The following is a 25,068-nucleotide window of genomic DNA, read 5'->3' on the forward strand; positions in this document are numbered from 1 at the left end:
GAAGACAAAACACTCCTAAACCATACCTGGCACATAAGCACCTATCACGAGTTCTTAAAAGCAATGCATTCTGAATAATGATCTACACCATCAAACTGTATCATCATAAAGGAGAGGCACTAATTTTAGAAAAAGCTGGGACCGGATCCCAGTTCAAGGTAGAACTGCGAGGTTTTCACTGTCGAGATGCTCCCTCTGCACTCGGGTCTGACACGCTCCTCATGTCAACAGAGGTCTCAGGGGTCAATGTCCACTTCCCTCCACTACTTACAAGGCTTATTATGAAATTGAGAAACTAGGAATATGAAGCTAAGGAAAGAGCTAGCTGAGAGGTGTAGATCACTTCTGTAACTAAGATTTATCCACTCAGAAAGAACCTGAAGTGAAGTGTTTGCATTGTTAACTCTAATATCAAGTGCAATGAGTGATTTTTAAAAGTACCTTCAGTTTGAGTTTAAGTGCAATTAAAACTATGAGTACTATTATTTTCTAAGTTTTGACCTTTTTTTTTCTTGAGGAATGAAAGGAGGCAGGTACTGGAGGGATTGACATAAAAAATTACTTTTAAAAATTTACTCTAATTTGCATTCATTTTCAAGATACTCTGTACTTCAGTTTTATTATGTTTTTTATTCCTCACCTGAGGATATTTCTTCACTTATAGTGGGAGGGAGGGAGAGAGAGACAGACAGAGAGAAACATCGATGTGATAGAGCCACACTGACTGGTTGCCTCCTTGACCGGATTGAACCCTCGACTCATCGGTCTGCAGGCCAACGCTCTAACCGCTGAGCCAAACGGGCCAGGGCGCTACTCTGTACTTTAAATCTCTTCTCTTGGCCAGCATTTTTTTGATTGATTTTTTTAGAGAGAGAGAAACATCGATGAGCGACAACACTGACTGGCCATCTCCTACATGCCTCCCACTGGGGCTTGGGCCACAACCTGGGCATGTGCCTGACCGGGAATTGAACCGGTGACCTCTTGGTGCATGGGCTGACGCTCAACCACTGAGCTGGGCAAGGCCAGCACTTACACTTTTGACTGAGCATTTCTGCTGCCTATGAGAAGGGATCGTGCAACACACAGTGCCCAAAGAACAATGCTTCCAAAAGCTAGGTAATTTCCTTTCAATCCACATTAATAAATGTGGAACACTGATCTTCTTAAAAACAGTAGAGAATATGTTCCAAAAATATTATTTCCCCTACAGCTCTTTCTCTGTGATTTTATTCAGTCAGTTCTATAGATATGTTTCAAAATATTCTGTGGTACCCTTTCAACCCAGTTTTGCTTTTATTAGCTTTACTTTATTTATAACTTAACATAAGCATTTATTTGCACAAATAGTTCTACACCTAAAAATAAAAGTAAAACCATTCTTCCAGAAAAATAGAGTACCTTTCAAAGTATAACAGGTACAAACTAACATAACAATTTCCTGTCTATTAAAAGAATGGTTAGTCTCCATTTAGACAGATGCTTACATTAGACATAAACTAGACAGACTGCTGGTTGCCAGTCTGAACAAACTCATGACCCCTCCATTAACTCTGACACTCAGTGCAATATGAGATGGTAGGAGACAGACGCAAGTTCTTTCCATACTGGCCAAAATGACTAAACCACACCTCAAGTTTTCACACACACTCTGTTGACCAAATAGTCTCAGACAGACATGGTACCAATTCTATAGTAACTGTGAGTGTCATTCATTAGCAGGTTGTGAAATCAATTTAATCAAGTGGAATCGCCATGAATTTAATACAACAGAAGATATCACCTGCTACAACGATGAGTTTTCTGTGAAATTGGTTTAATTTAAGCACATATACGTATTTGGATTCCAGATCACAGCGTGTTTACTAAGGTTGTTAAAATAATGACTCCGAGGAATAGAAATTATTCATTTCTATCCGGACCATTTCAGTTCCAGAGAGACTGAAATGTATAATTAACATCTTATTTAAGAACATACACATTTGGTTCGTCCTGATGAATCTTCATATAATCGAAACAAAGCTGTGGATCTTCCGAGCCTCAGGTATGATTGATGGTCGATGATAAGAATGAGCCTTCTGGTAAACCAGGAACTGCTCTAGACATTTTGCATAAATTATTGTATTCATCTCTCAATATACCTCCCGAGGTACAAGTCATTATCCTGACCTGACACCGGAGGAAACCCTCAGGGAGGTGAGGCCCCCGCGCAGGGTCTGTCGGAGCGGCCGTGCCAGCGTGTGGCTGGATGACTCTCCGCGCAGTAGGATCAGAGAGTGTTTGTTTAAAATGAATGTTCCTTGGATTAGCTCCTTGGAAATGACATTTAGGAAGTCTCACATGACATCACCCCGAGCAGAAACCAGGGACATTAGAAAAAGGCTGAAGCAGGCACGTCAGAGGTTGAAAGGACTTCAAGTGTCAGAATGGAGCGTTCGGAGTGACCCCCCTCAGTGCAGGAATGCCCCTGGATCACCCAGGCTGCACACTAAAGCGCAACATTTAAAAAGGTAACATGCAGGCAGACTCTCTAAACTGCAATGTTTTAAAATATTCATCCATCTATTGGTCCAAGGTCATGCTAGAAGAATGAAGAGACCTTGACTCAGAATTCCGGCCTGACTGAATGTGAACTGCTATTTCAAAGGGAATCCAAGGATTTATAAAGAGTAAATCTTGCCATCTGCTGCCTTCGCCCCAAATCAGATCCACCTGCACAGCTAACTAAGCAAATATGTAGCTAATATACCACATTTACAAATTCAAAGTGCAAAAACGTGCCCTGTGTGCAGAAGTATAAGTGAAATTATATTCTACACAGTGGGGAGTCTGTTCTGAGAGGATTTCTGGGTAATTCTATGGGAAAATACAAATAGGGTGTGACAACAGGAAAAGTTCATTTCCTTTTCCTATTTTCTTATGATAAAAAAGTCACATTAGCCCTGGCCAATTTGGCTCAGCAGTTAGCATCACCCCAAAGGTCTTGAGTTCGATTTCTGGTCAAGGGCACGTACTTGGGTTGCAGGTTTGATCCCCGGTCCCAGTTGGGGTCATGCAGGAGGCAACCAATCACTCTCTCTCTCTTTCCCTCCCTCCCTTCTTCCCTTCCACTCTCTCTAAAAATCAATGGAACAAGATCCTCAGGTGAGGTTTAATTAAAAAAAGCCACATTAATTGGCATAAAGAGTGGCTCAAATTCTGTCAGGAGAATTGCATATAAGACTTTTCCCAATTTCTGATCCTCAGAAGTTTCTATGAACATCTCTGTGCATCATTTTTATGCCAACATGAAGACTCCCTTCCACAGGGTGTCCAATGAAACACATATCTGCTTGATGCTATGTATAGAATTGATAGTTAGTTTACCATGCCAATACATTTTCTGAGGATGCTCCAGATACTGAAGTCATTTCTGGAAAACATAGGGGACGGCAAGCTTGTTCTAAAAAAAGAAAAGAAAAATAACGATTCAATTTCAATGCCATTGACATTGGGAAGAAAAAGTTATTGTCATTAATCTGAAAGCCACAGGCACATACGCGCATCACAGGGTACAACAGGGTCAGTCTGCGGTTGGACCCCTGCTCACTGCTATTCTGAGCCCTGAGAAGTTGCACAGCAGGCCACCCAGCCCTGTGTTTTTCGTATTGTTACAATCTGAATTCCCCCAGCTGGAGTCCTGCTGTTTGGATCAGATGCTGTCCTTTCAATTGCTGGCACATCTGACCCTGCTGTTTGGTTCAAGACACACCTACCATGTTCTGATACTTAATAAATTATTTTACTCCAGGTGCTAAATAATGTAAACAGAATGCTATCACAGAGCCTAGTTTAACGTTTTAAAGAAATGAAACAGGAAAATGCAAACAAACTATAAAAACCAAAGTCAATTTTAGGCCCTGCATCAATCACATACATTAGGACTTTCCAAAAGACATTGACATTGGACAAAATTTAGCAACTCCTGATACAGTGCAAAACCCCTTACAAATGAACCGCTACTGAAGCAGCATTTCTGAAGCCCTGCAGGAGTGTGGGAACAGACAGAGGCTGCTGGCAGCCGGAGGCAGAGGGGCTACGGCTCGAACGAGCTGCACATCTGAGCTCAGCATCCTGAGGCCCGTGTGGCCCGCAGGAAGCCACCCATCTTCCACAGACCACAAGGGCAGCACAGCCGGGGGAGCCGTGAGAAGCACCCAGACCAAGTTTCCAAAACTCCGTTATAGAAATGAATTCTTTTCTGTTCCCTTAGGTTATGGCCAGGAATGCTGGTTTCAGCTGCCACACATAATTAAAATATTACAGACATAATTAAAATATTACAGAAAATATGAAACCAAAAATGATCTTCTAAAGAACGTCTATAAACTAAATGAATTTGAGTTATAGAAGTTAATAAAACTTACGGTTTTAAATAAATAATATTGTTAAATCCTCCATGGTAAAGTTCTTCTGATTGCTTTTTCTTTTTTAGGAACACACTGCTCATTTGGCAGACTTGTCAGCTAAGCAATCTGCTGGATAAGTGGCCACAGATGGTATTTAAATCACATTTTCCCCAATCTAACACTATCAATCTCTATGACATGAACAAGGCACCCAGGGACAAAATGCCTGCCATTATCTACCATTTGCATGTGGCATGGAGTTTAGAGATGTATATAAAGTAAATTTTTCATCTCCTGTCTATGAGAGTCAGTCAGAAGTGAATCACAGACCTAGGAAGTTGTGAGCCCGAATACACTTTGTGAAGATTGAGTGAGGGGCTGTAGTTCCCCCCAACAAATGCTTACATTAAATGTATATGCTACTCTTCTAATTAAAGGCAAAAACAGCAGAAGGCGGGGGGGGGGGGGGGCAAGAAATATTATGGAAGCAAGATTTATTTTTATTCTCAATTTAGAAGTGATCACGGGATTGCAGGCCAAGAATATCCTATACTCATTTTTATGCACATAACTCTCTGTGGTGGTTTATGAAAATGTAGTAATCACTCATTTGTGAGGAGTCCAGCTTATCTGCAACATTAATTATCTATCAGAACAACCAGAAAGCAGAGGAGAAAGGGACTGTGAAAGCAAAGGGCCAGCACGAAGCCCACGTTCTTTTCTTGTGTGGGACACGCAGAGCTGAACACAAACCCTCATCATGTGCAATCGACTGATCAGGAGCACAAGAGAAATGCCAGCCTAGGGGACAAGTACACAAGGCAGAAGTCGTGCCACAGTCAGTGACCTCGGGGTTGCTGACCGCAATCTGAGTCAACAGCACGCTGAGGCTGCCCGAAAAGGCAGGTGCAACCTATGGCTGCCAAAAGGAGAGGAGCAGCCAGAACTGCCAAGGACAAGGGCAGCAGCCAGCGCAGAGACAGGGTCCAGACCCACATGCCGCTTCAAAAAGGAACCTTAACATCCCCACTCTGGGGACTTAGCAGAGGCTAGGCAAAGGTGTCTGGAAAACAACTCAGGCAGTAGCTGAAGGAATGTGTAGTCTAGAAGAAACTAAGGAAACTAAAGGTCTGGGGCACAGTGGGCATGAGCAAGGTCTTGGGTATTAGAGGAGGGGGCAGGGGTGTGGGGTGTCAGGAGTAACAGCACCCCCCTGCCCCAGCAGCAGCATCCCCTCCGAGTCTCTGCCTGCTCCGTCCTTCTCCACAGCACTGACTGACATGTGAGATGCTGGAGGGTCTCTTGAGTATCTGCTGAGGATGCTCCCCAAATGGTGTGCAAGTCCCAGAGAACTCATGTTTCAGCTACTGCTGTATCCCTGCTACCCAGAAAGATGCCTACACAAAAGAGGAGTTGAAGTCTTTATTGAATGAACTTTGGAATTTATAAGGCCTTTAGGCCCACACAATCTCTTTCATAAAGAATTTGGTTTATTCTGTGTTACTCAAGAGATTAGGACTAGGACCAGTGATGGAAGTTACAGGACAATTAACATAAAGACCTGTCCTATAATTAATTCCAAAAATGGGAGATGAGAAATTCTTATTAAAGAAAGGTTTCAAACAGAGGCTAAGCTCTTTCAGTCACAACTCAGAAAGACATTTCCGCACTGGGTGGGAAGAGGGTGCAGTGAGCAAGGGCCAGGGACCTTGCCAAGCATCCTGCAGAGAGGACAGGCCCCACAACAGAGAATTCTCCAGCCCCGAATGTCGGTAGTGCTGAGGCTGAGAAACCCACCACCGAAATATAATGAGAGCTTCACAGGTAATCTTAAGTTCTGTAGTGTCTATATTTAAAAAAAGTAAAAAGGCGCAAGATAAATTTTAATAATATACTTTAAATAATCTAATATATCCAAAATACTAGCACATCAACATGTAATCAACATAAAAATATTGAAATATTTTCCCATACAAATCTTCAAAACCCAGTGTGTATTTTACACTTAAAACAGCTCAATTTAGCTACGTTTTCGAGAGTCAAGGTGAATTAGTTATGTTTAATGAAAAAATATCGTATACTGTCCTGGCCGGTTTGGTTCAGTGGCTAGAGCGTTGGCCCACGGACCAGGGAGACCCGGGTTTGGTTCCCGCTAAGGGCACGTACCTCAGTTGCAGTTTGTCCCCGGCCCCAGTTGGGGCTGTAAGGGTGGCAGCCAGTCAATGTGTCTCTCTCACAATGATGTTTCTCTCTCTCTCTCTCTCCCTTCCACTCTACCTGAAATGCAAAAATATCCTTGGGTAAGGATTAAAAAAAAGAAAAGAAATATCTTATACTAGTTCATTTTTATAATTTAATATTATATTAGTTAAAATTAAGACTAAAAATTCAATTTCTTAGTCACACTAACCATATTTCAAATGCTCAAAAACCACAGTTGGCTAGCAGCTAGTAGTGGACATACTAGCCACGATTAGTTCTGAAAACAAAAGAATAGAACTGCCCTAAGATTGTGGAGGAAGAACAAAAAAAAATTGCTCAAATATAAAAGTCCAAAGTCAACAAGAGTCAGAGACATGCATACTAAAACCACAATGAAATATCACTTCACACCTGTCAGAACGGCATCAATAAATCAACAAGCGTGCTGGCGAGGATGTGGAGAAAAGGGAACCCTCGGTGCACTACCGGTGGGAATGCAGACTGGCACAGTCACTGTGGAAAACAGTATGGAGATTCCTAAAAAAATTAGAAGTGGAACTGCCCTATGACTCAGTGACCCCACTTCTGGTTATATGTCCAAAAAACCCAAAATATTAATTCAAAAGAATACATGCCCTCCTATGTTCATTGCAGCATTATTTACATTAGCCAAGATACGGAAGAAACCCAAGGGCCCATCAACAGATGAGTGGATAAAAAAGTTGTGGTACATACATACAATAGAATATTACTTGGCCATAAAAAAGAATGAAATCTTACCATTTGTGACAGCATGAATGGACCTAGAGGGTAGTATGCTAAGTGAAATAGCAGGAAGAGAGAGAAAGAAAAATACCATATGATTTCAATTACGTGAAATCTAAAAATCAAAGTAAATGAACAACAAAATTAAAACAGACTCATAGACACAGAGAATAGACTGGTGGTTGCCAGAGGAGAGGGGGTTGGGGAGCCGGGTGAAAAAGGTGAAGGGATTAAGAAGTACTAATTGATACTTACGCAATAGTCATGGGAACGTAAAGTACAGCAGAGTGAAAACGGTCAGTAATACTGTAATAACTATGTATGGTGCCAGGTGAGTTCTTGAATATCAGGGGAATCACTTTCTAAAATATATGATTTTCTAATCACTATGCTGTACACCTAAAACTAATACAATATTGAATGTGAACTGTAATTAAAAAAACAATTTATAAGCCAGTCAGAGAAAGACAAGTACCGTACGATTTTACTCATCTGTGGAATCTAATGAACAAAATGAACAGACAAGCAAAATAGTGACAGACTCAGAGAGCAGGATGGCAGTTGTCAGGTGGGGGGGGGGGGAGGCTGGGTAAAGGGGTGGAGGGATTGAGCAAAAAAGAAAAAAAAAAAGAGCCCGGCCAGTGTGGCTTAGTGGATTGAGCATCAATCTCATGGACTGAGAGGTCCTGGTTCAATTCCCAGTCAGGGCACATGTCTGGGTTGTGGGCTCAAACCCCAGTAGGGGGCGTGCAGGAGGCAGCTGATTGATGTTTCTCTCTCACATTGATGTTTCTATCTCTCTCTGCCTAAAAAAAAATCAATAAAAATATATTTCTTTCTTTCTTTTTTTTTATCCTCACCCAAGGACATGTTTGCATTTTATCTTCAGATAGCGCGGGAGGGAGGGAGGGGAGAAGAGAGAGAGAGAAACATGGACGTGAGAGAGACATATTGACTGGCTGCCACCCACACGACTCCAACTAGGGCTGGTGACAAACTGCAACGGAGGTACGTGCCCTTAGCGGGAACCGAACCTATGACTCTCTGGTCCGCAAGGTGACGCTCTAACCACTGGCAAAAATGGCCATGGCTCAATAAAAATACACTTACAAAAGAAAGAGAGAGAGAAAAAAACTCATGGACATGAACAACAGTGTGGTGATTGCGGCGGGAGAGGGTGGAGGGAAGTAGAAGAGGGTAGGGGGGGATGGGATAAATGGTGATGGACAGAGACTTGACCTCAGGGTGGTGAACACACAACACAGTGTACAGGTGATGAATAGAATTGTGTACCTGAAATCTGTACAATTTTGTTAACCACTGTTACCCCCATAAATTCAATAGAAAGGAACAAAATTAAAAAGAATTCTTTTAAATACCATGCCAAAATAAATAAATAAAGACAAAACAGTCCATAACCCAATCCTCAAGAAAATGCTAAATCTTCTGCACTATTATTAAAGAGGCAGAGGAAATAAAAATTTTTTAAATTAGGTAGCAGATTAAAAATTTTAAAAATCATTTATACTGAAAAGGATACATTTCCATATTTTATAATTTTACTCCACTCACCAGGAGGAAAAAAACAAATCCCTCTTCATACAAGATGAAGGAGGTGTCACTCCAGGAAGAAATAAGAATAGGGGAAGCAGCAAGCAGACTTTTCAGGCTGAATAAAGATAAATTATTCTCTTCCCTTGGAATTTATCTGAGAGTCATTATCCTGAATTCTATGCTTCCTTTTTTTTTCTCCACAGAGAAAAAACACCCTGTACCAGGGACTGAGAGCGATATGTCCTGGTGGTTTTCAGCCATACAGATGACATTATGACCATCCACACAACAACACAGTAACTGGATTTTTAATGAAAAGGCCCAACACAGTTGATTTTTCTATGTGATGCAAGGCTCCGCGTGTTATCCCACCATTATTCTCTGCACCACAATATTACAGACAGACCCCAGACTGAAACAAATTAATTTGTGAAGTGTGCCTAACAAATGCTGTATTAGAATCCCTCTTATTCTGAAAAAAAGTTGTGCAAGTTCAGGAGATCACTATCCCCCAAATCTTTAAGATGGTTCTGGACGGCAGAACCGCAGGTAAGAGCCGGTCAAACTCCCGAGAACTGCACAGATCCTCCGGACCCACCTGCAGGACACCGCCACTGCCTTCCTGCCCCGGCTCCACGCATTACCAGGATAAACACAGAGCCCTGTTTGCTCTTGAGACTCTTTGGAAAAAAGAGTGGAAAAAGATCAACATAGGTCGGCAATTATGCTTCAGCTGCAGTTAGCTACCAGCTGTTCATGCTTTTCAGGTTTGCACCTTAATTTTCATGAGGCCACACGAGCTCTTCTGGGTCCTGTATCTGTGTGGGCGTGTATGCACTCTACTGAAATACAGCTACACTTGGGTCGGGGTCTTTTTCACAGAGGACAGAAAAGCACCGTGGGATGGGAACCAGGGCCAAGGTGCATGCTTCTCCTCACAGCCTCTCCGCACAACCCGGGCAAACCTCCAAGGTCAGCTACACACTGCACAAGTCACCTTATTTGGCAGCTCGAGATGTACTAAGTAATGCCCCGGACGATTACAGTCTCTCAGAAACGAGGTTTTAGTGTCGTACCTGTGCATCAGTTTTAAAGAATTTTTTTTAATTTCTCATCTTTTTTATAAAAAGACAATGTGGTGGTGGTATCTGCCCAATGGCTTAGCTTCTCAATTTGTAAGAGCTCTTTGTATATTATAAAGATTTTATTCACCACTTACATTGCAGATACCTTTTTTCAAGTCTAACATTGGTCTTCTGAGTCTGTGGCAGCATTTGCCAAACCAAATCTATCTACCCGGGAAGATACGCAATACGAGCAAAATCTGTATGTGAAACTTTAAAGCGCAGTTATCTTTCAGTATTTCCCTGCAGACAAAATAAAAACACTTTGCCATTCTATTAATAGTCACTCCAGAAAAAAAAAAGGAAAAATCTTAAGTTATAAAGTTTTGTAACCTCATTCTAGAATTTTTAGAAATTCAAGTTCTATATCAAAATGAGGACAACATACAACAACAAAAATAATCTTTTCAAGCATTTACCACGTGGAAGTAAATGATTAAATGGGGGAAAAAAGATGTGGTTCATTTTTCGAATTATAAAATAATACATTACCTAACAAGTGAGACAATCCACAGAAAAAGAACAAGCTAGCCATCTACCCCACCTCCAGCACCAACGGAACAGCCTGGACTGCTACCTTTTACACTCTTCTCCTTACACAGGTATAGATTTAAAAATATATATGAAAATATTACCCTCCCTGTCACATTGTTTTTCTTACTAACACCCAATCAAGTTGATAAAGTGGATCTATCTTTCCAGTATCTTTACCCACAGTACCCGTCCGGGTAACTTCACGAAAGCAGCACATCATACATGCTGGTTTTATTGTTAATATGGTGTTTCCTCCCCCATTTTGTTCTTTTTGCTCTCCACCCCACCTCCCCACCTCTGCCACCACTGTGTGATGCTATAACCCACATTAAAAAACGGATACATATTTTTCTATACATTCCTACGTTTTCTCAGTCACAAAGACAGCATGTCTGTGCACGCACACAAAGATGCTTTCTGCTTTCTGACTTTAAGACTCCAATAGAGCCCTGGCTGGGTGGCTCAGTTAGTTGGAGTGTTGACCCTTACACCAAAAGATTTCGGGTTCGATCCCCGGTCAAGGTATATGCGAGGCAACCAATTGACGTTTCTCACATCAATGTTTCTCTCCCCCCCACACACTTCCTCTCTCTCTAAAATCAACAAACATATCCTCAGGTGAGGATAAACATTTTTTTAAATTAAAAAAAAAAAAGATTCCACAAAGAATACCAGTTATACACACTTCGCGGTCCTGAGAGACCCGGGTTCGGTTCCCGCTAAGGAAATACTTCCTGGAAATTTGTTTAAGTCAAATGGTAAACAAATTCTCTTAATGAATGAATAATATTTCATGACAAGAACACATTTTGCCATTCTCCATGAAAGGCATTCACTGTTTTCATTCTCTTACCAAACCAATGCAGCAAATCATGTTAATATATTATCCTTCTATGTAAACCTGATGCTTTCGTTTCTGTGGAATAGAGGCCCAGGGCGAGACTGCTGCGTCAAGGTGTCTGTGAAAAATCCACACATGTTGCCAGACTGCTTCCGGAAAGGGTTTTACCTAGTCACATTTCACCAATAATCCGTGAGGACTTTCCCCCACATTTTCCCTTGACAACTGGAGCAACATTTTTCACAAATGCTGTGATATCACACTGTATCACCAAGCTAACTTTAAATGAGTTCTACCAAGATAAAGTGTTTGAATACTAATAGCTAATATTGTTTACTCCATTTTAGACCCTGTGTTAATCACTTAACATGCATCACCTCATTTATTATTTTATTTTTTCCTCACCCGCGGAGATTTTTCCATTTTTTGTTCAGGTAGAGTGGGAGGGAGAGAGAGGAACAGAGAGAGAGAGAAACATCGATGTGAAAGGAACACATCGAGTGGCTGCCACCCGCACAACCGACCAGGGCCGGGGACAAACTGCAACCGAGATAAGCGCCCTTAGCGGGAACCGAACCCGGGTCTCTCAGGACCGCAGGCCGACGCTCTAACCGCTGAACCAAACCGGCCAGGGCTCATTTATTATTTTATATCTTTATCTTTAGAGTCTTACAGATGTCCCCTGCCCTTTTTCCCTCATTTCCCCTCTACCAGGTTCCAGACCTGCCCCAGCCTTCACCACTCTATTGTCAGTGCCCAAGGCCAATGCATATATGCATATAAATGCTTTGGTTAATCCCCCCCACACACACACACTTCCCTTATTTAATTCCTCAAAATAGTCCTATAAATTGAGCCCTCATTAAATAACTCGTCCATGGTTGCACACTTGAGCGGTAGAACCGAGATTCTTTAACTCCAGTAACTACCCAACCATACCAAGCCTTTTCACTTAGAGAATGACATTTTATTTCACAAGGTCGTGGTAAGGGGTCCAATGCATACACAGCAGTGTTTTTTAAACGTTGGGTCTTATTCTTCGGTGGTCTGTAAACTCAATTTAATGGTTCCTATAACCAGCATTTTTAAAAAATGAAGTAAGCCCTGGCTGGTTTGGCTCAGTGGTTAGAGCGTCGGCCCGTGGACCCGAGAGCCCCCGGTTTGGTTCCTACTAAGGGCACGTACCTTGGTTGCAGTTTGTCTCTGGCCCTGGCTGGGGTCGTGTGGATGGCAACCACTCGATGTGTCTCTCTCACATCGATATTTCTGTCTCTCTTCCTCCCTCTCTCCCTCCCATTCTATCTGAAGATAAATGCAAAATGTCCTCAGGTGAGGATAAAAAAAAAAGAAATGAAGTGAAATACATCTAGCAAGGGTAGGTATTATAAATGAAAATTCTGTTCTAGTAATACACACACAGCCCTGTGTGTGTACTACATAGTCAAATATAAAAGATACACACTTTTCAGTTTAGGACGTTGTCAGTGATGTAAGAACACTCAGCTCAGTGCCTGGCAGGTAGAAACTCTCAACATAAAGTGGATATTGATGTTGTTATTATGTCAGGGATAAGCCACCTCACTTTTCCCAGTTGTTAAAGATTGTAAAATACCACTACTTTCTGGAGGAATAATTACTAATTATATTTTCAAAAGATGATCCAGAAAAGTAGCTGTTTATTGAACAATAGTCGTAACTGTATAAAGGTCTGCAAAGAGATACAGGTAAGCATTATGTCTACTGCCCTGGACAAATGCAGACAATGAAATGTCTCCACACTTGTGCTCCTTGGCCCAGCAAGGCCTTATTCTACCCAGGACGATGAACAGCTAAGCCGGTGGTCTCACTAGGCTCAGACACCAGCAAGGCCCACGGTGATTTTCCGAACTTCAGATCCTGGTTAGGAGGCCAGGGAATCTCAAAGATTCTTTAAACCAGACTGTGGTTAGGACACAATGTAGCAACTTTGGTAGGGGCTCCAACTGGTCAAGTCCCTTTCTCCCTGTCATTTAATAGCTCTTAGTATTCTTTGTTTTAATGTCACATGTCCTGGGTGACCGTGCCAGAACTATTCTGTCCAAATAACACTTTTCATTGAAATGTTCAAAAAGAAAGTACTCATAAATCCCAATGCTAATTTTGTTGGGCTTTAAACATTCCATTGACATTATTAAATGGTATTAGAACTGACTTGAAGGTACTTCCTTTCACCAAATGCTCCTCCATTCTGATCCCTACTAGAATAATCTCCAACTCAGAGATGCTGTCTGTCAGCAATGGGATTTTAAAAGCAATTCCAATGTTCGGATTTAAAAACAGGGGTTGGCCAGTAATTTCACAATTCCTTATTGTCCCCTCCTTTATCCCCTCGGTTATCTGTCCACCATGGCTACTCACCAGGCTGTGCTCCCCCCGAGGTTAGGGATCACATCTATTCTCCTCTGTAGCCCCCAAAGGAAAGGATAGTTTGCATGTAGCTGGTGCTCAATGTTTCAAAACAAATGGTTTTCTCTAATGTCTCTTTAAGTTAAAATGAACCAAAGGGGAAAAAATAGGATATGGACAAATAGCAAGTATTATATGAATAACACAAATAATAAAACTTTCTGTCTCTAAGTCACATCTTAGAAACAATTTTCAAAACCAAATTCCTTAATACACATTTTCACTTGCACTTCACAACTAAATATTTGTTCATGTTGTTAAATAATCTGAAGGAATAATATTTTAAGTAGCAAGATATTTATTTGCATATTTTAAAAATAAAAAACAACCTAATTCTAACTTCTGATCAAAAGAATGAACTAAAAATCTAAGAAGATAATTTTGGAAAGAAGCAGGCTTCAACACGTCAATATAACTATAATATTAAAATTTGTAATGTGTACATATGTATTTACATTATATTTTGTACTTATGTGTATATATCTATTTGCAGTTATTAGATACTTATGACCTCTTTTCTACTATCAGAAAGAATTCTTCTTCCCCTCTCCCCCAAATCTTTTCTTCCACAAGTCTCAATTTAAATACAATTCTAATGAACATATTTTATATTTGAATCTAATCATTTTTAATTTTTTTTTTTTAATCCTCACCTGAGGACATTTTTGCATTTATCTTCAGATAGAGTGGGAGGGAGAAGGGAGAAAGAGAGAGAGAGAGAAACATCAATGTGAGAGAGACACATTGAGTGGTTGCCACCCACACAACCCCAACCAGGGCCAGGGACAAACTGCAACTGAGGTACATGCCCTTAGAGGGAACCGAACCTGGGACTCTCTGGTCTGTGGGTCGATGCTCTAATCGCTGAGCCAAATTGGTCAGGGCTAATCATCTTTAATTATTATTGATGGTAAGTAAACACCCACATTGAACTAGTCTTCCAAATTAGGAAGCCATTAGAAATGACCATAAAATTATATTCACAAAATTGAAGATTAGATTTTATTTATTTTTTTTGGTACGTGCCCCTAGTGGGAACCTAATCCGGACTCCCTGGTCCGCAGGCCAATGCTCCAACCGCTGAGCCAAAGCGGCCAGGGCTGAAGATTAGATTTTAAAATATTATATAATAAATTATAGGAATAAAAAGTCTTATTTTATTTTCACAAATTATGTATAATCTTACTTGAAACAATCTTTACACAGTTCATCAGGAATGCGGTTTGCAAATCCACTCTTTAAAAAAGGTTCAAAAGGAAGTGATACGCAGAGAAGCCTAGCAAACTCACCACCGAAGGATAAACATTCTTCAAGTCATGTGAAAATGATCAAATTCCATTTCTGGAAATTCACTCCTCCTATCCCTCTTCCTCCTGGTTAGGACAAAGAACCATGGAGATGCAACACCGCTCTTCACCCTCCACTCATTTCTCCAGAACACACAAGGCTGTTGTTGCAGAACAACTTAAATGTGTACACCATTAGATTCTAAGCTCACTGAACCCGCTGTTGGAACACGGCAGGTACTCTGTGCATGTTGCTGAGATAAACTATGCCAATTGGTTTTCTATTAATTAGGGATCTAGTTTGAATAAACCATTTCACAATGCATTTATAATATATAATAATTTTTCCATAGTAACAACCCAAAACAGGTTATTTGCTTACTTTGGGACTTTAAAATGTCATGTTATTTTCAAAAGAGCCTGATGAAGTTAGCACATCATCAGTGACAGTAGAGACCAGGGAAATGGTTAAAAACGTGGGGTAGGCAAAGATTTCTTAGGACAAACAAAGCCCTAACATAAAAGAGAAAAATTATAAAGTGGACCTCATCAAAATTAAAAACTTCTGTTTAAAGAAGATATTAAAAATATCTGTTCATTATTAAGAAAATGAAAAGGCAAGATACAAAATAAGAAAAAGTCTACATGATATATATATTTGATAAAAGATTTATATCCAGAATGTATGGTCTACGGCCATACCACCCTGAACGCGCCCGATCTCGTCTGATCTCAGAATGTATGAAAGATTCCTACAAATCAATAATATATGCAACAACATTTAAAATGTGCAAAACTCTCAGATACTTCACAAAGAAAGATACCACAATGGCTAGTGAACACATGAACAAGTGCTTGAAATCATTTAGGAAATGTAAATTAAACCACAGTGAGAAACCATGTCATACCCATGAAACACCAAACGCTGATTATGATACAGAGCAACTGAAATTCTCACATATTGCTGAGAAATGGAACAATGATTTTGGGAAACAGTATAGTAGCATCTCATAATGCTCTCTAGGACCCCAAAATTCTACTCCTACATGACAAAGAGAATACAAACTTGTCACTAAAAATATGTGTAAATGAATGCTTCACTCATTATAACTCCAAACAGAACCACCCCACATGAAAAGCCCGGCACAGGGTAACCGGTACACTCACACAACAGCATAACACTCAACAATAAAAGAAAGCAGTGAACACTGATATACACAATAAGAATGAATCTCAAAAATGTTATGTTGAGTGATTCAAGCCAGACTCAGAAAGAGTGCAAACTGTATGATTCCATCTATAATGCAGTTCAAGAATAGATCAGAGTAACCTACAGTGACAGGAATCAGAGCGGTGGCTTTTTGTAGAGGGTGGGGCTGGCTGGACCGCAGTTCGAAGGACCTCTCTCAAGCAATGGACGGGTTTTACCTCTTGACTGGGTGATCGTTACAAGGGTATACGCATCTGCCAAGACTCTTCAACGTACATGTTTAAAATCTATGAATTTCATTGTATACACATTTTACTTCAACAAGGAAAAAAAAGAAACTATAATATGAATTGTCAGCATAGACCATCAGTATTGCTCAAACTTTTTGATGTTAAGATCAATTTAACTGTTAAAGGTATTTAGGACCCCAGAGTTGCTTTACTTTTACTATGGGTTATATCTATCACTACTTACTGTTAGAAAAAAATAATAATAATTTTTACTTACTAATTTAATAACAGTGAAACCCATATGTCAACAAATAAAATTTTTACGAAAAAACAAAACTATTTTCCAAAACAAAAATAACTTAGGAAAGCTGGCAGCATTTTACATTTTTGTCATCTCTTTAATGTCTGGATCACAGAAGAGAGCTGACTTCTAACTGCTTCGCATTGAATCTGTACTATCACACATCATGTAGTCTCTAGAAAACTCCACTGAATACTTATTAGTGAACAACAATGCAAAAGGCAAATGTCTTAGTCATGTTATGAAAACTGTTTTAACCTTGTGGTTCCCCCTGAAAAGGTCCTGGGGACCCCCTGCCAGCACCAAGGACCCACAGACTCCACTTTTAGAACCACTGGAACAGACAGTCAGCAAAAGGGCACTCCCCTCTCTCAGCCCGTCTTTAGGAGACTTTGGAACAAGGCAATAAAACCCCCCTCCCAAACATTCATTCAACAAATACTGATTGAATTTCAACTACTACTGCGATTGGTTTTGAGAATCATAGGAGACTGGATCAACAGAACATTCGGGAATGTTTACAGTTGAGATACTTCTGTTTCAGAACGTTATTTCATTTCTGGATTCTGCTTTATCACTTAAAAAACCTGGCACTTCTTCAGCTAAATGGGTTTAAAGGTATTTGGAATCAGTAAAAATTTTCATAATATCTTAACATTTAAATCTGGGAGTAAAACAAGTTTCTTTGGCCAGAAAACTCAAAGAATTTCAGCTTAAGTCATTTCAATCTGATTTTATCATTATGAAAATGATGCTCTCAAACAACCAAGGAAAATAATGTTTGCTCTATAAAGTTGGTAAGATTTATGTCCAGAGTCTTAAAATTACTGTCATTCCTCAGACATGTAATATGAACTAAAATTGTAGTTGTACTATAAGTGAAGAATTAAGATCTTCAAAGGCATCTTACATATAAAATATTTTTAATATATATTAACATCAACACAATTATAACTAAATATATCTATACAATTAAATTCCTAAACTCTGTCTCTCCTCATTTTATTTATTTTTTTAATCCTCTCCTGAGGACATTTTTCCATTTTTTGTTCAGATAGAGTGGGAGGGAGAGAGAGGAAGAGAGAGAGAGAGAGAAACATCGATGTGAAGGGACACATCGAGTGGCTGCCACCTGCACGACCAACCAGGGCCGGGGACAAACTGCAACCGAGGTACGTGCCCTTAGCGGGAACCGAACCCGGGTCTCTCGGGACCGCAGGCCGACACTCTAACCGCTGAGCCAAACCGGCCAGGGCTGTCTCTCCTCATTTTAACTGACACAATCTTGGACAGGTCTTTAAAAGAGACTGTATAAATCACTTACAACTTGTTTCTCGCCTGACTGATATTGTAATGTACCTTGTACTGACTTCCAGGTTTGACTTCAGACACATACAGGAATCTCCAGTTGCCCCTGTATACCTGGATGCCATTCTGAAGCCCAGTATAAACCAGCACTGTACCACAGGCCAAGTCAAACAGGTGTGATGGAGTTCGTGGACAGCTGGGTATTTAACCTGCTCCTAGATGTCTTTGACTAAAATGAGCCTAGACTCTTGGAAGCAGGCCAGAACAAGTCTAAGATAAGATCTCTAAAACTACTCATAAGCTTTTTTTAGTCACTATACATCTTATAAAAATCAGATAACCTGGTTCCCTATTTTAAGCTTACTGTGAAAACTTTATGTAATAATTTGACATTACTATTTGATTTTGCTATACATTTTTATAATTCGAGATTTTTTTATTTTTGATCTTTGAAATGATAAATGATTATGGCTCTACATAGGTGATTATACTTACTTTACGAGAAGTTTTACTTTTGATTTTAGTAAGTTAAAATGGTATATTCAAAATTTGAAACTCATTTTTGTACTGACTTTCTAAAATTTACAATTCACTGTCCACCTTCGGTAACGTAGTTCTTACTTCCTACGCCTGTCGTTCACCACCATGCCTAGAGTAACAGGAACGCCTACAAGCCACCACCTTTCCAGGCCAAATGGCCTGGTGAGAGCACACCTGTGAATCACCCCTGTTTAGAAAGAAGGCGTCCCTTTGGGCAGCTGGATCCCCTCACTTCAGGCCTGTTCCATGGTGTTCAGCATAGTTGGGGGAAAGGCAGGACACAGAGAGACCTTAACATAGGCACAAGGTGCCTATTCTTTGCTCACCCTTCTGGAAGAATTCCTAAGACTTCACTCAGTGGTGCTGGAACAGACGTGAAGTCACTGAAACAGGTGAGGAGGGTAGATCTCGGTAAGGTCCTGGGGGCAGAGAACACTGATGGAAGGCGTGGTGTGTGCGGCACAGACGGCACCAGGGTCTTCTTCCCTGCCTCACAGGAAGGCTCACCTAAGCCTCCTGCAGCATGGATGGCTAAGGAGCAGAGAGGCAGCATGATGGTGAGCTCAAATGTTCCACTGATACCTCCCCTCACATTCCACAAGAGATCTGAGACTGTTTTATTGCCAGAATTTTGTGGAGGGGGAGGGGAAAGCTGTTCCCGACTGGCATGGAGATGGCTTGGACTCTGTAACTAAGCCATGTCCCATCCTCAGCTCGAATGAGCTCCAGCTGGTTAGGAGGCTGGTAGTTGGCAGTGCAAGGGACTGGCGAGACCCCACAGGAGATGTGAGAGCTCGATGGCAACAGCTGACCCCTCGTGCAGCTCTGGGCAAAGCTGTGTGAAGGCTGCATGTTTCCTGGACACCGCAGACAAGGACTCAGGTCCCTGGCACGAGTTGGGAGCTGTGAAAGCAGCGATAAGAGAAGACATGACGAGAAACCGCGACGGCCGAAGAAGAGCAGTGTGCTTCTGCAAGTGCTCTGCCCGTTTCCGGGGCTATGAGCCCTTTAGACTTATTTTCTTTTAAACCACGCCTACTTTTTCAGAATGAATATCTCTTTTTGTTTGTGATCTGCTTTAGCCAATTCAACTGCCTGATTTCACTTCTTTTTCAAATGATTTGAGATGTTTTCACCTGCTTACCATCAGACAGATAGAATCTCTAGGAAGAGTTGAATTTCTGCTTCCTTCCTGCTCTGTGACACAGAATACCTCCAGGGGTATCATCTGACATATATGTTAGTTTCCCTTCTGTTTCCTTTCCAATGGCCAGCTGAGCACAGTGAAATATCTGCACTGCAAAGAAGAGCATTCTTCCTCTTTCCTGGGAAGGTTTCTTCTGCTCAGAAAGATCACACAGTGTCCTAAAACAGAATGAGATCCAACAGTGTGCCTGGCCTTCTGAAATCTGCTTGTTCTTTCTGATAAGACAGGTTATAGGAATCACATCCTGAAGGAAAATAACCACAGAGCTTGGTTTTCACTAATAATAAGAAAATGCACAATTACTGAGGAGAAACAATTTTCATGAAAACTTTACACCTTTCATTATTCCTATATCCTTTAATGTTTTCTGCTTTGGCAGAAAGTTGGTGGACAACAGAGATTATAGGAAGAGAAAATCATTGTTCTAGAATTGTTTAAATTGAACAGATTTTTATCCTAGATCTGTTTGAAACTGGTGGAACTTGCAATGTGTTCATGTGTCTTTTGTAGGCTTGTGTCGATACAAGTGGACAGTTATAAAGGCCCAGAGAACAAGTTCCACGTCCACCTGAATTGGTAACAGTGCCCAGCACTGAGCCAATAGCAGGTGGGTGCTTAACAGATGCTTTGGGACTATGATGTTAATTCTCTATAAATTATTACATAGAAAAACAAACAGAACTGCATTAATTAAAGGCTGGGACACATTGTCTTAAATTTCAGAATATGAAGCCTTTTGTCTGGGTATGTAAATCTTTGTTATTCTAAACATCCATAAAGAGTGTAAATTTTAAGAAAAGAATAGAAGCTCTGGAGTCAGAAAACCTGCTTGAATGCGGTCCTATCACTTATTGGCTAAGTGACCTTGGGGAAGTCAAACTTCCTGTACCTTAGTTTTGTCATCTGTAAAATTGAGGACATCATACTATCTGACCTACCTAACACTCAGATATGTTATGAATCAAAAGCTATGGAGTTTGTGAAAGTACTTTATATACATCAATTTACAATCCAAATTTAAGTTGCAGCCATTATATTATGCACAATATTGTAAATAAGCTCTGCATCTGAAGTTGACAAGTAGTCCAAAGACAGCAGCTTGAGAAACCAGACAGACCTAGGTTCTAGCCATCTTGCCATGGGACTGTTTTTGTGGGGTATTACCCACTTCAGAGAAGCAGCAGCTGAAGAGTGGATAGAGTAAATGCTTACCAAAGCTCAACAGCTATATGAAGTCACAGAGCTGAAACCAAACCCAGAAGAGAAAGCACATTAAGCTAATGGTTCTCAGTCATCTTATGATCATGGTACACTTTCATCCCTACTACAATTCTTAACAATATAGGTAAGGTATTAAAAAACTCAACCACCAGCCGGTGTGGACTGAGCACTGTCCCATGGACTGAGAGGTCCCATTCTCGGTCAGGGAACATGCCCAGGTTTCAGGCTTGGTCCCCAGCAGGGGGCGTGCAGGAGGCAGCTAATCAATGTTTCTCTCTCACATTGATATTTCTCTCTCTCTCTCCCCCCCTTTTTCTCTTTCTAAAAAAAATCAATAGAAACATATTTAAACACCCCCCCTCCCCCACATACACACTCCAGAGCACAAAGGTAAAACCATATTGTGAAGAATCTGTTATAAACTATCTGCTTGGTCCATCCACAGACACCTGTTTTGCTGAGAACTCTTAATAGCCCCAACTGTGCTCTCTCAATATTCCAGAAAACACACTATTTTACTTTAGCACTGGTAGGCATTATGCTCTGCTTCTTACTGCTTCCAAACGCTGGCCATACCGGACTCAACCACAAATCACATGACCTGCTTAGATCAATGTCTTACCACCCATCATAACTGTATGCAGCCCTAGTTATTGTCATTTGTTTTCTACACTTGTCAGGTGCAGTGACAAGGCTTCCTGGCTGAGAACCAGGATGAGTAATTAATCTGAGTCACTGCCACATCAGCTCGGAATTGGCTTTGAGAACACCCACTCTGGTAAGAGGGAAGTTCACACCAAGGTTTCCAGGCCTGACTCAACAGCAGGAGGAATCACATTTTAAGAAAGAAATGTGTTTTGGAGAATTGTGCATAAACAAAATTTTTTTCTGAAAATTTTAAAGGCCCAAGACAAATCTTTAAAGGATCTCTATGTTTTTAAAACAATCACTTCCCTAATTTATTTCTTAAAATTAATCCTTATTATTATATACGTGTTTTCTGAAAGAGGAAAATTCCTCCTGAGCTAACAAGCAAAGCAAACAACACGTAAGAACTTTGTGTCCCCTGTGGCAGTTTTCTCCTTTAGGAGAAATTGAGATTGGCGCAGCTCCAATGGGAAGGAGACACTTCCATGTGTTTGATTTCGTGGGTTTTTTTTGGTACGTGTCCCTACCGGGAACCGAACTCGGGACTCTCTGGTCCGCAGGCCGACGTTCCAACCGTTGAGCCTAACCGACCAGGGGTTCCATGTGTTTGTAAAGGTGAAATCCCACATATCACCAGACGTCAAGACACCCAATCTATGAATTACTGTAATAAAGAAATGGGCAGAGTAAACAGAACAAGGCAGATCATTAAAAGACTGAGTCACACGGGAAGGTATTTCCTAGGCACGCAAAACCTTGTATTCATATGTGTGGAGGTGGTGGGGGTGGGGGGACTTCAAATAAAGCAAGATGCCAAGCAAGAATATACATTTTATTAAATACTGAATTTTTTCTTTTGACATTCTGAGGATTATAAGTATATATAAAGCAAACTGGAAATGGCAATTGGATATTTACCTGAGAGAGTCAAAAAGCCTAGGGCTCAGCAGAAGTAACGAGACCTCTGCGCGGGGAAAGCACTACCAAGGGACCAAGGAGTGAGTAACAGCTTCAAGCCTCCAGTCACCTCCTGTTTACACTCTGACAAGGTAAGTTTGCAGCCAGCTTGGTGGGGGTCAGCCACGTTGTTTACCTTTGTGTTTTCCTTTTGGTGTGTGTGTGTGGGGGGGGGGGGGTTATGGCCTTTTATTTATTTATTCACTTATTTTTATTTTTTATCATCTCCCGAGGACATTTTTGCATTTATCTTCAGATAGAGTGGGAGGGAGAGAGGGGGGAAGAGAGAGAGAGAAACATCGATGTGAGAGAGACACACTGACTGGCTGCCACCCACACGACCCCAACCGGGGCTGGGGACTAACTGCAACCAAGGTACGTGCCCTTAGCGGGAACCGAACCTGGGACTTTCTGGTCTGCAGGCCAACGCTCTACTGCTAAGCCAAACCAGCCATGGCTATTTACTCACTTTTTAATTTATCTTTATTGTTGAAAGGATTACAGACGTCTTCCTTTATTCCCCATCGACACCCTCCTCCCCACTCCTGTCCCCACTGCCTTCACCGCACTGTTGTCTGTGTCCACTGGTCATGCATATATGCATATAAGTTCTTTGGTTTATCTCTTTCCACACCCCTAACACCCTACCTTTGTACTTTCAACAGAAAAAAAAACCAAAAAACCCATGTTTCAATTTAACCGTAATGGACATCAACCATAGGAGACATTAAGTGTGGGGACAATTTTCCTTATTTCACATTTGCCAAAAGAAAACAATGTCATTCAAAGATCAATATTTTCACTTCAGCTACCTCTTTCCCACATTTTGGTTTGAGAGGACAATATAAACCTCTAGAACCCATCCAAAGATGTTTTCTTATAAGTTAAAAGACAATTCCATTTACCCACTTTTACTTAGGGTTTATCTTTTTTTTTCACTAATGGCACCTGACATTTAATTAGCTAAAATCACTGAGTGCTTTGCATAGTATCTCATGTAATTATCATTAGTCAACAGGTAGGTCCCATTATTATACCCATTTTACAGATGAAGAAGTTGAGTTTCAAAGAAATTACAACCTGTTTAAAGTCTGGAGAGTGGTGGACATGGGATACAAACCCAGGTAGCTGTTAGTACTACACTTTTCTAGTTCACCTATATATTTTTTTTCAATGAGCATATAAATAGGTGTGCAAAAATCAAGAAACAAAAACAGGATTTTCTATTTAATAGTGCTGTTTATTAAAGCGTTTTAGTAAATATATTTCTCACTATGTGTTAAGAATTAGGAATTCTAAGAATTATCTTTCCTTTTGATAAACCTAGAAAAATATATTTTCCACCTGTATCACACATGAAAAACAAGTTTCCCTAAGGATACAGACCACCTGAAAATTGGTAAGTTCAAAATTCCCACAGAAAGACGGGCACAGAATATGAGCAATTCACAGAAAAGAAATACTAATAGATCTTAAATGTAAAAGCAGATGTTCAGCCTCCCTCAATTCGGACATGGACAGGCAGTCCACAAGACAAAGCTGGGTGCTGAAAATGAATGACAGGTATGAAGTGCTCATTATATTATTCTATTTATTTGTATGTTTCAAAATTTCCACAATGAAGTTTTAGAATGGGATCATATGCCTAAAAACTATATTCTTTATTCTTCTTCATCCTCTAGTCAAACAACATGAATTTGTTAGCTTCTTGTCATTCTGTCCTCTCAAGTACAGCATTACAGGCTATGGATGCCCCAGCACATTGCTCTCATTGGCTCACGAAAATCACTGATGTAGAATAGATCCACATGAGTCCTTAGAGCTTGGTGAAAGTGTTATGTCACCATCATTTGTTTACAGAGTACTAGAACAGGAGTGATTTTGTGTTTTTCCAGAGCCCCAAGCCCAAGGAGGAGTTTTAGGGGTGAAGGGCAGGATTAGGGGCTGGGCCTGTGGGCCCAGTGAGCCCCCGTTTTGGAAAGAGCAACTCCTCTCCTATCTGCTTTTGAATCTAGGGCAGGAAGAGGTGAACTCTATGGGAAGATGTCTAATAGTTTTCCTTAATTCCTGGCAGTAAGTTCTGCAAGTCAACCTGGTTTTGTGGAAATAATTATTATGAATCTCGACTCATACTGTCTTTGTGTTCTTCCTAACATACCCCAAGTAACCCCACAGCCTACCAGCTTGTTAGTCCCAGGTAAGGTTTTTGCATCTGAACCCTTTTTTTGCTGACATCTAGCCCCTAGCTGCCAACTTGGCGCTCCCTCTTACTGGTTGCGGTACCTCCGAATGTGTTTGGAGGAGAGC

The 25,068-nt window shown here is 40.8% G+C and overlaps 1 protein-coding gene across 3 annotated transcripts in view; it reads right to left on the minus strand.

The window, feature by feature from the left end:
- The window catches only part of OSBPL1A (oxysterol binding protein like 1A), a 250,172-nt gene that overhangs the window by 33,846 nt on the left and 191,258 nt on the right, over positions 1–25,068 (minus strand). For all 3 annotated transcript variants that reach the window (XM_036244358.1, XM_036244357.1, XM_036244356.1), the window contains one exon: positions 3,367–3,442. In XM_036244358.1, the coding sequence (XP_036100251.1) occupies positions 3,367–3,442 (76 nt within the window). The remainder of the gene's footprint in view (positions 1–3,366; positions 3,443–25,068) is intronic.

This window comes from Molossus molossus, unplaced genomic scaffold (assembly GCF_014108415.1).
Source record: "Molossus molossus isolate mMolMol1 unplaced genomic scaffold, mMolMol1.p scaffold_m16_p_6, whole genome shotgun sequence".
NCBI classification, from domain to species: Eukaryota; Metazoa; Chordata; class Mammalia; order Chiroptera; family Molossidae; genus Molossus; species Molossus molossus.